General features: G+C 32.9%; 1 protein-coding gene across 1 annotated transcript in view; it reads right to left on the bottom strand.

Annotated features, from left to right (window-relative positions):
- Positions 1 to 667: 667 nt before the first annotated feature.
- The window catches only part of LOC137642972 (uncharacterized), a 55,511-nt gene continuing 40,924 nt past the window's right edge, over positions 668 to 15,254 (bottom strand). Inside the window, exons 3-7 of the mRNA XM_068375832.1 lie at positions 13,214 to 13,373; positions 5,061 to 5,190; positions 2,146 to 2,321; positions 1,131 to 1,154; positions 668 to 738 (exon numbers count right to left, since the gene is read on the bottom strand). Of these exons, the coding sequence (XP_068231933.1) occupies positions 668 to 738; positions 1,131 to 1,154; positions 2,146 to 2,321; positions 5,061 to 5,190; positions 13,214 to 13,373 (561 nt within the window). The remainder of the gene's footprint in view (positions 739 to 1,130; positions 1,155 to 2,145; positions 2,322 to 5,060; positions 5,191 to 13,213; positions 13,374 to 15,254) is intronic.

The following is a 15,254-nucleotide window of genomic DNA, read 5'->3' as shown; positions in this document are numbered from 1 at the left end:
CTTCTAATGACGCTAATATATTCTTTTTAATTTGTGGAACAGTAATTTTGTTTCGTTATCTAACTCCCGTGAAAGAAACATCTATGAAATGAAAGGCCGGTGAAAAGCACTAATCTCTACAAAGACATCATTGTGAAGGTCAAGTGTGACGTTGCTATTTCAGATAGATTTTCTATACATTCATAAACATCTCTACAATAAAACATACTTTGGAATCAACAAATTATTCACACTTAATGTTCCTTTTCAATATAACTTTCTAATGATAACAAAATAAATCTCTAGATCTCAGCTATTCGTTTTGGATACAATGTTTGGGCTCATTCAGTGACTTCCTATGATGAAAGATAATGAACCAATGAGAATTGTGAAGCGACCTAATTACTATTTGAAACTACTGACAAATGCAATAAAGAGCGAGAGTGATAATCTGATAGAGCTTTTTTAATTGAGAGTCGAAGTTAGAAATGGATAATTGTCTTTGCTTTTGTGTATAATAAGGACTCCATAATGTTGAATGGTAAAGCAATACATTTAGCTTCTAAGACCTAATGATTAGAGGCGTTACAACGGCTCGCATCAGTTGGGAAGCGATAGAGGAGAAAGAAAGGAAAGAGGAGAAAATGGATGAACTTCTTCTTGAATGGAGATGATGAAGATGTGGCCTTCAGTGCAAATACAACAAAGACAGCAGGAAGAGCAAGAACGTCGTGTCTGAGACTTCTTTGGCTACGCTCCCTGTAAAGAAGAGGAGTCGAACATGAGTAATGGTCATTCTAAATAAAGGTCACTAGACCATAGAGTCAAACTAGATCTAAAGTAAAAAAAAAAAATCCTGCAGGAAGTTGAAGACTATGATTATAAAATCAATTATAAAATTTTATCGTAAAAGGATGAAATATGTCTTTAAGAAGTAATTATGAATGAAAATAACAGTTTATTTTACTATTACATCTCTACTCTTAATCTAATCAGTATTATATTCAATGAATCCCATTCAAGACAATAAAAACTTAGTATTACACAAAGTAAACATTATTTGTTACATTATGTGGAACTTTGAAATCTATAGTCAGCTGTCAAGTTAATTTGAGCCAAATTCTCCAATGGCTCCTTTTTTCCTTACTTACCAACTGCTTCAAACGCATCATATCCTGAAACAAAAAGAAGAAAGGTTTTAGGATTACAAAGAAAGACAAATATTTTCGTGGAAAATATTAATTAGCTTGCCAGAGTCAAAAAAAAAAAAAAGAGTAATTTTATTAGAATTCTTTCATTGATTTTTTTTTTATTCATTGAAATATTTTTTTCATAAGAATGAAATAAAGGATATTTTCATAATGTTCATAAAGAATTCAGACTTAAAGTTATGTGAGTCATTAATGGGGGATAAAAACTCTAATAAATTTACTTTTCAATGTAATGAGATAAAAATGCCGAAGGTGGCAATTAAAGCCCAAACAGACTTATCACAATCTCTTCTCTTCTACTCTACTTAACTTTTAATCATTCTATCGCAGACATCTTATTAATAGCCTCCTCTCTCTAATGATGGCAGTTTTTTCTTTTTTTTTTTTTTTTTTTTTTTTTTTTTTTTTTTTTTTTTTTTTTGCTATCCAAATCAGGCGACCGAAAGCAAGGACAGATTTGAGGAACTTATACACAAGGATAATTATGAGATTTACCTGCCTTTTTCCCTATGCAAAGTTATTTTTTTTGCTAAATTCAACTATGAATTCAGTTGGAAACTCGGCTAAACTCTGTTCCAATTTTAGAAAATAATAGAAAGAAATAACGAGACACCATTAAGTAAAATGAGAAAACTTAATTGTGGTAACGTTAGGCTACTACACAATAACATGTGTCAAAATTGCAAGGGCATTGAATCATTGTGCCTGACTGTGCAAAGTTATTCTTTTACTTCATGCGAATCGGGAGCATTCGTGAATATAATCACGAGCATCATTAGCATAAATTCTTTAGATTTCCCTTCATCTCTTTTCTTGAATAACATACGCGATTTTATCTTGGATATACCCATTATTATTTCCATTGGTACCAAGCCAACCACCACTCTCTCTCTCTCTCTCTCTCTCTCTCTCTCTCTCTCTCTCTCTCTCTCTCTCTCTCTCTCTCTCTCCTTACCAGGAAAATAAATGATGTTCCGCCGAACCTGATACTCAGTCTCCGGAATGGACAGGACGCACTCAAATATAGTTTCCTGTTGCTTTAAGACACGATCCTCCATTTGTGCTTGTAGGTAGACGCTGAAACCATCCTCGGCTTCTATGACTTCCTCGTGAGCCTCTTTCACCAGAGACCTTCGAAAAAGCAAGAAAAGGACAAACAAGTTAGCCATATTTGGTTAGGAAAAATAAAGATTAAAATAAAGTACCCATAAAGTATTTCCAGATACCCTTGCTATTATAAAAATAAATGTTGTATGTACATTTACCTATCGAAGTTTACACCTATGTTTGCTACGATATTCTATTTTAAAAAGATCAAATCGTCAAAATTCAACTGTGATTTTTATATTCCGTATTCTATAAGATACACTAAGGTGGTCAACCAGCCTTTGTTTGACTACTGTTAATTTAGGTTGTGAAAGTTATCGTTGTTGTTGAAGAGACAGATTGAGTAGTTTATAACCTATTATATGTTTAATAAACAAATATTCTTTACTCATGATCTGTAAATATGATAAGAGCATATGATCACTCACGATTACTGGGGTATGTGGGTATGATTCTGTTGGAGAACGTAAGATGGATAACGCAAGGCTGCATGAGGGGAAAGCATTGTGGATTTAATAACGGCTGTGGCTGTGCAGCGAGTGGATACGGTATTAGTTACAAATTTGATGACTAGAGAAATAGTTTCATGTGTTAACATTACCAATGTTATTTGACATATGCATTGAACGGTGAGAGAAGATGTAAATCTGAGTGTGAGAAAAAATGGGTTTTGAATAGGTGCAATGATGGGTGGCTGCAAATGATATAGCATTAGTAGGTGATGATTAAGAAAAAAATTGTAAAATTGGTAAAAGAGCTTGTAGAACAAAGATGACAGTGAATATTAGCTAGAGTTAAGCCCCGAGGAAAAAATGGAAACAGAACAGGAAGCAGTGAATATTAGTATGGAAGACATATGAGGGACGCCAATTATTTTGGAGTTAATACAGTCACATAAAAGTGAAAAGGTGAAAGTAAAGATCTGGAAAGAAGGAAGAACATCTCAGGGAGCTAAGGTTGTGTTGTATTCATGGACTGTTGAGGCAACTATATTTTATTGAAGCACAGTCAGAAAATTGAAAGCAAACAAGGGGAAATTATGGAGGATCTTTATATTGGTTTATAAGTTTTACAAATAAAAGTATCAAATGGGGCAAGAAAAAAGTGATTTGATGCGACAGAGATTAGGTGGAATGGTTACATGAAGGGATAAATAAATAAAACATTTGAGGGAGTTGGGAAATCTGAAGAAACTGGAAGATTAAAGAGTGGGCGAAAGGGAAGAAGTGTTTACTACAAGGAGTGAAAGACCCTGGAATATCATAGTCTTAGAAATTAGACTACATGCAAGAGACTTTGTAAGGGGGTTTATGATAGGGAGCTTGCAAAGCCCCCTGAGTTAGTTGGTAAAAGATAAAGTGTCTGATGCAGTGGAAGATTTCGTAATTGGGTTTCATCTTTAATTCAGTAATTAAAACGTGGCTATGGCGTCAGTTGCATCTTCTTTCTTAGACCACGCAAGTCAATAAAAAAGCTTATTCTTTAAAAAGAAAGGTATTTAATCAGAGGATCCTGCAAGTTTTAACTTATGGATCAGAAACTTGTTACAACGTAAAGAGCTCTGGAAAGAATAATGACAGTAAGAAACAGAAAAAGGGCGACATGATACGAAAGCAAACTAAATTAGTGGATATTCTTAAAACTTGTAAAAAAAAGAAAAAAAAATAAGGAATGGACATGGGTCGTATAATGAGAATGACATATAACAGATGGATATTAAGAATACCCCAAATGGGGTCATAGAAATTGTAAAGATGCAGGGGAATGGAGGGACGACAATGGATTGATACTAGAAAAATTTATGGGTGTGGATTAGCATAGAAAAAACATAAACAGACAAGTGAAAGGACATGCCTGAGGCCTTTGTTCTGCAGTGTACTAGAATTAGATGATTAATATATATATATATATATATATATATATATATATATATATATATATATATATATATATATATATGATAAATTTTTGCACATTTAAACGTGTTTCTTTCATATTTCAAATAAGCCATATATATTAATACATTAAAGTCTGAATTCTCTTATATATATATACATATACACACACACACACACACACATATATATATATATATATAGATATATATATATATATATATATATATATATATATATATATATATATATATTTATATATATATATATATATATATATATATATATATATATATATATATATATATATATATATATATGCGTAAAAATCACAGGAAAACGTGATGCTCAGATGCAGAAGAACCACAGGGAAAATGAAAATACAGAATATACACTTGAGTCCTGACTAGTTTCGTGATACTTCCTCAGAGTCCTCTGAGGAAGTATCACGAAACTAGTCAGGACTCAAGTGTATATTCTGTATTTTAATTTTCCCTGTGGTTCTTCTGCATATATATATATATGTATATATATATATATATATATATATATATATATATATATATATATATATATATATATATATATATATATATATATATATACATATATATATATATATATATATATATATATATATATATATATATATATATATATATATATATATATATATATATATATATATATATGTATATATATATATATATATATATATATATATATATATATATATATATATATATATATATATATATAGATAGATATATAGATAGATAGATAGATAGATATATGGAAAAGTGTTGGTCTGTACGTGGTTACGTACCCTTGAACGCCATATAAATTACTTTCGATTAGTGAAGCTCACCTTGACTGTTTAGTTGCACCCTCGTATAACCTGAGCAGAGGTTTCGGGTACATTCCATGAGCATCGCAAGTGACGTTGACGGTGGAGGGAGTTGTCTTGTGGTATGACACGTTCATACTGGTTGCTGGTGCTGTTGGGAGAAGGAAAAAAAAAATAAAGGAAAATTTAGGAATATGAAGAATCCAAGTTTGAGATTTTAGCAAATAGAAAATGATAAAGAGTATGGAAATCATGTGGCTTCAATGACTTGTATATATCCTAGTAATCTCTTTTCGAACGTCGGAAGAAGGCTATGGTTTTACAGGTATAGGTGTGTTAACCTATTCTTGAAGGGTCACAAGACCAAATCATCGGATCTTGATGGAAATTGATGAGAACATTGAAAAAGTGTCTCCCTAGAGATGAGTAACTTCAGATGAATAATGGATATCGATTAAAAACTGGTTAAAAAAATAAATATGCGTTTTTAAGATTTTGAGCATGTTTATATATCCTTAAAAGCTTCACACAATTACCAATAATCTGAACTCAATAACTATGAGATAAATATAATCATACCCCCAACATCAATGTTATTGAATGTACATGTCTCTGTGCATCAGATAAAATATTGTAAAAAAAATTGCGAGCTGTTTTGTGTTGTTATCTGGCGGATAATGATAAAAGTTCAACATTTTGTCATCTTGGAAATTATCTGACGTAATTTGGAGCATTGAAATATTTCGAAGAATTAGAGCTTGGTAATCCGACATATAAACATGTTGTTGATGTTATATGACTGAGAGATGTCATCGATGCAAATAGTATAGGCTGAATGACTCTTTCTTCGATATTTAAAATTATGTGCAATGTTCAAGGTTCTGACTTCAGTTATTTTTAAGGACATATTTTCTTCCTAGTGTCTTTTTGTAAGTAATTTCCCCTTCAAATGAGTCCTATTCAGCTTGTTTGGATTTTAAATAGGGTGTCCTTGCAATTTGAGACCCTTTCCTTCTTAGGGATTTCTTTCTCCGAATCTTTTGTCATTTTCGAAAACCGTTTTTCCTTATTACAGCTTTTTCCTTTACTCTAGGTTTTTCTTTCATGCATTCATTTAACTTCTTTGAAGATACCCTTTTCTCTCAATCAGTTTTCTCTAGAATATTTGGAAGATAAAAATGTATTCCCTTTTCTGAATCTTTCTTTCTTAACAAATTTTTTTCTTCCTCTAAGATGTGAGCTGATTTTAATTAACTACGTTGCCACTCTTCCTTTCTGGTTCCTGTTACAATTATTCTTTGAGCTGTAGTAAAAAGACATCATCCTTTTCTCCCTTTCTTCTTATTTCTCTTTCTTTTCCTTCGTCACCTCATAATCTCTATTCTTCTTCATCTTCTTAAAACACTTTCCATGACTCGAGACCCTTTGTGTCTTTTACTCTCTTCTGCTTCTTTATTCTTATCGAAACAGTCGAGCAATTTCCTTTCTCTTCAAGAGACCTTTTACATTTATTGCCTTTTGATAAGAGCTTCCGAAGATGCGAATAATAATACCATTGGAGTTCCAGGAACTTTGCAAGGAATACTTTGCCTTTTACAAGAGGGCCTCGAATGTAATCATGGGCCCCGTGTTTCTAGACCTTTTGAGAGATGCGGGGTTTCTGTATTTCTTTAATGTTACGATTTTTCTAATTAAATGTGATTTTCTTATTTTACCTTTCCAACAAGTGAAAGATTACAAATACAATTGATTCGTAACTTGTTTATTTCATCTTCCAATCAAAAAAAAAAAATTCAAATCTATTCCCATATTTATTTTGTTTCAAAGATAATGTGTACCTTTTACCAAATTTTATGTAAAGTTTTTTTTCTTTTTTTTTCTAACAAAACTCTGTTTTTTCCCTATTGCCTTTTGGAAATTGAATGAGAATAATAAGTAGGTGTCTCTCTAGAGATGAATAACTTTAGATGGATAGTGGAAATCGAGTAAAGTCTGAAGAGTTACCACCATAAAAATTATCCCTTTTGGAATTTTGAGTAAGTCTTTATACATCGTTAATCTTCACGTAACTCTCACAGATCTAAACCTATTTTTTTATGAGATGAATATAATCCTACTTCCAACATGAATGTCTACACCCGTACATGTGTCTGAATGTGCATGTCTTTGTGCAGCAGTTAAAATATCTCGAAAATACTCCAGCTTTTCACCTCCGCCAGGATGTACGCGATCGAGTAGGTTTATTTATTTGTCTGTGTCTGTGCATAAGATTGCGTCAAAACCACTATGAATTTTGACGATATTTCCACCACAGAAAATCTTAGGACATGCACGATCCCATAGATATTGGAGACGATCTGGATCCTGATTCTAGATACAGATTTAAAGATAACGTCAAAACTACTGGACGGATTTTGCGGAAATTTTCCCCACATATAGATTTTAGGTCATGGACGGCCCCATTAAATTTTGGGCATGATTCGGATTCTAGATCCAGATTTGCATTTTTCGCCATTTTACAGATAACGTCATAACTACTCAACGGATTTTGTCAAAATATTCCCCACAGATAGATCTCAGGTCATGGACGGCCCCATTAAATTTTGGAGATGATCGGGATCCGGATCCAGATTTTAGATCCGGATTTACATTTTTTGCACTTTTTAAAGATAACATCTAAAACTTGACGGATTTTGCTGAAATTTTCACGACAAATAAATCATAGGTTATGGATCCATTAAATTTTGGAGATGATCTGGATCTAGACCTGGATTCTGGATCCGGACTTACATGTTTCGCCCTTTTTAAAGATAACGTCTAAAACCTGACGGATTTTGATGAAATTTTCACCACAGATACTTCATAGGTTATGGACGCATTAAATTTTGGAGATGATCTGGATCCGGATCCGGATTCTAGATCTGGGCTTACATTTTTTGCCCTTTTTAAAGATAACGTCTAAAACTTGGCGGACTTTGATGAAATTTTCCCCACAATTAGATCATTGGTTATAGATCCATTAAATCTTGAGGATGATCTGGATCTGGATCCAGATTCTAAATCTGGACTTACAATTTTCGACATTTTTATAGATAACGTCTATAACTTGACGGATTTTGATGAAATTTTCGCCACAGATAGATCATAGGTTATGGACATATTAAATTTTGGAGATGATCTAGTTCCGGATACGGATTTTAGATCCGAACTTACATTTTGTGCCCTTTTTAAAAATAACATCTAATACTTGACGGATTTTGATGCAATTTTCCCCACAGATAGATCATAGGTTATGGACCCAATTAATTTTGGAGATGATCTGGATCTGGATCCAGATTTTAGATCCGGACTTACATTTTGTGCTCCTTTTAAACATAACGTCTAAAACTTGACGGATTTTCTATGAAATTTTCACCACAGATAGATCATAGGTTATGGACCTATTAAATTTTGGAGATGATACGGATCTGGATCCGGATTCCAGTTCCAGATTTGCATTTTTCACCATTTCAAAGATAACGTCAAAACAAACAGAGTAGTTACTCTTGTTAGTATTGTTATCTGGCGTATAAAACTTTAGCATTTTGTCCTCATGGAAATCATTATACCTAATATGAAGCATGGGAAGTTTTTGAGGAATCCAACGCTTTGTAATTGGATATATGAAAAATATTATCGATGTTATATGTTTGAGAGATGTTATTAATGCAAATTAGTATAGCCTGTATGACACTTACTTTGAATGATGAAAATAAATGAAATGTTCAAGGTTTTGACTTTTATTAATTCTAAGGAACACTTTTCCTTCCCTATTGTATTTTTTAAGTATCTTTTTTCCTTCAAATGAAACCCCTTTCGCTTGTTTGGTTTCAAATATGGTGTTTTCGCCATTTGAGATATTTTTCTTTTTAAAAATTTCTTTCTCCGAATGTTTCGTAGGTAATTTCCGAAAACGGGTTTTCTTTCTTTGATACATCCATTTAAGTTTTTTGAGAATATGTTTTCCCTTAAATATTTGGGAGAAATTTTTTTTCTTTTTTTTTCTGAATATTTCTTTCTGAACTTATTTTTTTGTTCCTCTCAGATGTGAGCTGCTTTTATTTAACTACGTTACTACTTTTCCTTCTTTATTCCTGCTATGAACAATCCTCTTGAGCTGTAGTGAAAAGCAAGCACACTTCTCTCATTTTCCTCTTAATTCTTTTTGTCTTCCTTGGTAACCTCCTAATCTCTATTCTTCTTCTTCTTCTTCTTCTTCTTCTTCTTCTTCTTCTTCTTCTTCTTCTTCTTCTTCTTCTTCTTCTTCTTCTTCTTAAAACACTTTCCATGACTCTAGAACCTTTGTGTCTTTTACTCTTTTTTGTTTCTTTCTTCTTATCGAAACATTCGAGCAATTTCATTTCTCTTCAAGAGACCTTTTACATTCATTGCCTTTTGTTAAGAGCTTCCGAGGATGCGATTAATAATAACATTGGAGTTCCATTAACTTTGCAAGGAATACTTCGCCTTTTACAAAAGGACCTAGAATGTAGTCATGTGCTTCGTGTTTCTCGACATTTTGAGAGATGGGAGGATTCTGTATTTCATTGATGTTATGATTTGTCTGATCAAATGTCATTCTTTCTTATTTTACCTTTCCAACAAGTGAAAAATTACAAATACAGTTGAATCGTGACCTGTTTGTTTCATCTTTCATTTAAAAGATTCAACTAAAATCTCATATTGTTTCAGATGTTACGTCTTAATTTTTACCTAATTGTAAGTAGACCTTTTTTTCTAACGAAACTCTGCCTTTTACTATTGCCTATTGGGGAATCCAGTGACGTTTTCCTTTCATTTGATGACATTTCCTTCGAATGAGATTCTTCCTCCGAATGAGTCCTATAATTCAGCTATTCTTCATTCAAAATAGTGGCTTTTCTTCCTTAGAGTGAAATTCCACAGATTGAACCGCCAGATTAGAAAGGTAATTCCACAATCTATCTCCCAGCTGAAATAGTATTAAGCATTATTATGTAGAAGGGAAGACTGTTAGAATTAGCAGCATACTTAGTATTAGGTACAGGATGGAACATACTTGGAAAATCTGAATGCTAACGATGGTCAGAATTATGAAAAACCTTATGTAACATGCATACAATACTAACTAAACGATGGTGCTAGTGTTTATTATTATGATCACAGTTGAACACCATTCTGAAAAATAATACTCAATAGAATGCAGAATAAAGGAATTAAAACTCTTCTTCAAGATAGATTGATTACCAAAAATCTCAAAAGACTTTCTCAATAATCCAATATCCTTTTTGATTGAAACGGAAACAGAACTAGTGTGTTTCTCAAAAGTAAATTTGTAAACAAGAATCACACCTAAAATTTCAAACTAGTCGTATATTGCTAAAAAGACATTATCAATGTAAAGATCTGGATGCTGAGGGGCCACACTCTCGCTTTGAGTTTTGTTAGGGTTCAACTTCATGCCCTATAATTTACGTCATGCACTAATTTTGGCTTGCAGTCTATTAAGTGATCCATCAATCCCATATCTATACTCAGTAGATGCAATTGATGCCAATACAGTAGCATCATCTGCATATGCAACAAGCTTGGTTCTCAGGCCAAACCACATATGCGTTCATAGCATGAACAGTAATAGGCTAAAAACAGTACCTTGAGGAACACTAGATAATACAGTCTTATACTCACTATGATGCCCACCAACAACTACTCTACTATTTGCAATCCATTACTTGAAAAAATTAATAATTATGACATGAAAAAACCGACCTAGTTCCACCTGCTTCATTTTGAAAATAAGGACCTCATGATTAAAACGGTCAAAAGAATTCTTTTTTTTTTTTCCACTATTCATTTTTCTCTTAGTTTTCTTTGCCAACTTCTATTCCTTCACTAGAGCTGCTTTTATTCTTTTCTATCTGATTTTCTTAATTGATTCATGGTTTAATTTTCTTAAGCTTTGTTCAATTACCTGAATAATTATACTTCCTTTCTTATCCCTGTTTTGGATATTCCTCTTTGAGGTGTAATGAAAAACAACCAGAATTTAATTATTAATATTCTTCTTCTTCTTCTTCTTCTTCTTCTTCTTCTTCTTCTTCTTCTTCTTCTTCTTCTTCTTCTTCTTCTTCATCATCATCTTTAAACCCTTTCAATGAGTCAAGATCCTTTATGTGTTTTAATCTCTTGTCCCTTTATTCTTATCAAAACAGTCGAGCAATTTCCTTCCTTTTTAAGGGAGCTTTTACATTTATTGCCATCTGTTAAGAGCTTCCCAAGATGCGAATACTAATGACATTGGAGTTCCAAGAACTTTACAAAGAATACTTCACCTTCTACAAAAGTTCTTTAAATCTAGCCATTGGTCTCGTGTTTCCTGATCTTTTGCAAAATGAGAAGGCTCAACCTTTCATTAAAGTAAGGAATAAATTCCTCGTATTTTCATATCGATTAGCTTAAAGGTAATTCTTTATTTCTAAAATTTTTTTTCAATAAATGGAGTTTTCAAAATAACATCTAGTTGAGACCTGTGCAAAATTAACATGTTAGAATTCATTTTGAAATATTTGAAATGTTTTCGTTCCATTATTTCAAATACTTTTGAAATGTTTTCTCTTCATTATTCTAAATACTTTTTTTTTTCCTTTTAGGATCTTGAACTAAAATTTGTTTGCCTCGTCACACTTTTGATTTGTTTACTTTGTAAAATTTGTTTGCCTCGTTATACTTTAATTTGTTTACCTCACCAATACTTTCAGGTGTTTGCCTCCTCTACTTTATTTAGTTTGACGTGCCATACTATTATTTGTTTGCCGTGCCATAGTATAATTTGTTTGCTTGGTCATACATTAATTTGTTTGCCTCGTTACACTTTAATTTTTTTGCCACGCCATACTTAAATCTGTTTGCCTTATCACAATTAGACTTTTTTTGCCTCCTCACACTTTAATTCATTTGTCTCGCCATACTTATATTTGTTTGCTGTGCTATAATGATTTTTTTTTTTGCCTCGTTATACTTCAATTTGTTTGCCTCGCCAAACTTAAATTTGTTTGCCTCGTCATACTTTAATTTGTTTGCTTCACCATACTTGACTTTCTTTGCCTCACCATACTTAATTCTGTTTGCCTCGCTATATCTAAAACCAATGACGAAATTCCTTCAAAATAAAAGTGAGGAATGCAGTGTCTTCCTAAGTAAAGTAAGAATGGAGCAGAGTGCAATCTTGGACGTTCATCTTTATTCGTCTGCTGAGTAAGAGACAGGACATTAGCTCATCTTTCATCATTTACTGGTCAATTCATTTACATTAGTCGGGTTTGCAATGAGCGAGAAAGAGGGAGATAGCGGGGGGAGGGGGATGCATTAATCGGCATTGCATATGAAGCGAAAAGAAAACACTTATTAAACAGCTGAAATAAATCTATGCTAATCGATGACTGATGGGACAATATGGTATAAAAATCTACTTATCTTCGGAGTGAGGAAAAGTGTAACAGATAAAACAAGAAAAGACAATATTTTCATTGGACTTTTATTTGAACAGAATGAAAACTTCAAAAATAAACAATGTCTGGTAACGTAATGCAATTTGCCATTTATAGAACCTGTTCTCAATTGGAAAACTAAACAACAATTTTACTGAAAGAATAAGCTGATGAAATTATGCCCAACAAAAACTAAAAAAGGAGAGAAGTTTGAATGATAATATTCAGTTTTCTTATTAAGAATAAAGTTTTTTCCTACGGAAGTAGAAGAAAAAATAGCTACAAAAGAAAAAAAAAAGAAAAAGATGGAGAAGAAAATAATCGTTTGAGGTTCAACTTCAGTGTTGGGAAAACTGGTAACTAAGATTTCCATCAGCTTAGCTCGGAAAAAAAAAGAAGTCACCCTGTCCAGGCATCAAGAAGATTAGAGCTATCATTTTTCAATTACCATGGGAAAAGTAATATCCTAGTATATTTTTTTTTATGGAAGCGGCGATGCCACATCTACGTACATATAATGTGACTGGTGAGATTGGAAACGTGGCTACGCTTCCCATCATAAGCCTGACTCAACCTCTTATAGCTAGACTTTATCCATAATAAATCAAGGGTGAACAGCAAATGCAGAAAAGCCTGAAAGCGACAGTAAGGGTGGTGGAGGGTCCTTACCGTATACAATCATCCTTTTCGACTCGAACTCTTCGTCGTGGAAGGAGGAGACGCTGCAGGTGTAGAAGCCGGTGAGTTCAGTGGTCGGGTACAAGATCTCAAGGGCGCGGTGCTGGCTGTACTTGTCCTTGCTGGCCGAGTACTCCAGGTTTAGTCGACCCTGCAAGGAGGAGGAAACTCATCTAAGTTATTGCTTTAGAAATTGGCAGTGCTCATGGATGAAACTTATAAAATGTTAACAAATCTTTGAAAAACAAATTATTTCCAGTTACTTGAACGCATAGCAGGCAGTTTTGATAAGAGAACAAATTTATACTTTTCTTCATTTATGACAGACAGTTTAAAGTTTCTACGATTTTGTTATGGTTGGTGTGACTGTTGCAAATATTGAATGGCTTTTCCAATTTTCCTGTCAGAAGACAGAAGTCATACTGTATCTTTCTTATCTTAATCAGCTGCAAAATTGTGATAGTAAAACAAAAAATAAAAAGTTCGCAGATCATTGGTCTCGTTGGTATTTCGCTATCTGTGAGTCCCGCGGTTGAGCCACGTTCATGATGGCCGTATTTCATTTGCAAGTTATGGTAAGGGGGAGAGGGGGGAGGGGGTTACTGGAGGCATAATAGGTCAATCCTCTGAGTTATCAGCAGCTATTATCTGGTTATCCAGGGTTCTAGCTAGGTTGTATAGAGAGGCAGGGGCTGATCACTTGGATACTTGTTCAGTCTTGAGAACAATATATGACTTCTTAATGACCCGTCTCTTTCCTCAATCGCTCATGCGCGGCCTTTATGTCTTTTGACTAGTTACAATCAGAAATGGTACTGTAATAATCATTCATCTTGTTATAATATTGTTCTTCAAAACTGATCGGTTCCCGAATCAACACCGAAATAAATCTCCCTTTTCCTCTCCTAAGTTTATAAGGTAATTTCATGGAAGCTCTTCTAGAGACACACACACGCACGCACACACACACACACACAAGTTGAGCCGAAAATGTTGAACTTTTTTTTTCTTTAAATATTCGGCTGCGTGAATATTTCATTATTGATAATGACAATATCATTAAAAAGCTGTTCCCAAGACCCAATATTTCTCCCTCTTTTCTTTCTTCCAGGTACAGCAAGTATTTCTTCTTATGCTTTCGTTTCTTCTTTCTCTTCTTATTTCGAATAACATTTTCCAGAACTATTTTCGGTAGCAAAAGATTATACGTTAAATGACCATCAAAGATGAAAGGGAGTTTAGTGAAGAGCAGCAACAGGTTAAACACGAGCAGAGAAAGTCAAGATATCAGACAAGACTAATTAGCCATTGTTATTCGGAAGCAGGAAACTTATCTCAATTGTGTTTGACTCCCTGATGTGTAATGGCATATCTAATGGGTATATTCACTAAGAGAGGAGACTTCTAAATGGAATTTGATAATGTTATTATCATTAATCTCTCTTAAACTTTAATACCCGCAATTAATACTTTAGTGGTCGACTCCTTTAATTATCGAAACTATTTTACTCATAATACTAGATATGTTTGCTGTTCAATATTAAGAATATAATAAAACGTGGATTAAAATAACCTTATTTGGAGATATATTGATATAAAAAAAAAATTTCTTTCTTTTCTTCGCTTTAACAGATTCATAATCATATTCCAATCCTTTGTAAGAGTTAATTTTTGATTTGTTTGCCGTTAATTAAAAAACCTTGTTTTATTTAAAACAAGAGGAAGCAAGAACGAGAAATAAACCCTAATATATATTGCGGAAAGAACAGAGGCTTCTTTTTCAAATTTTGTATGAACAGAAGAACCAGTAAAAGCTCTTTTTAAATCTATTCCTGACCTCCAACTGAATCTCAACCCGATTTCCTCTGAACTAAAAAAAATCATCTAATTCCAGTCGGACAATCTAACAACTAAAAAGAAAAAAGAATAAAAAAAAAATCGCTGACGAATATTATCTATCTATTTATCTCATTGAAACAAATATATTCCTCTGACATACAACAATGAAAAATATCATGTAATTAGATATTGA

The sequence above is a fragment of the Palaemon carinicauda genome, chromosome 6 (assembly GCF_036898095.1).
Source record: "Palaemon carinicauda isolate YSFRI2023 chromosome 6, ASM3689809v2, whole genome shotgun sequence".
Taxonomy (NCBI): domain Eukaryota; kingdom Metazoa; phylum Arthropoda; class Malacostraca; order Decapoda; family Palaemonidae; genus Palaemon; species Palaemon carinicauda.
The sequence above is the reverse complement of the archived record's forward strand: the minus strand, read 5'-3'. Positions and strand labels throughout refer to the sequence as shown.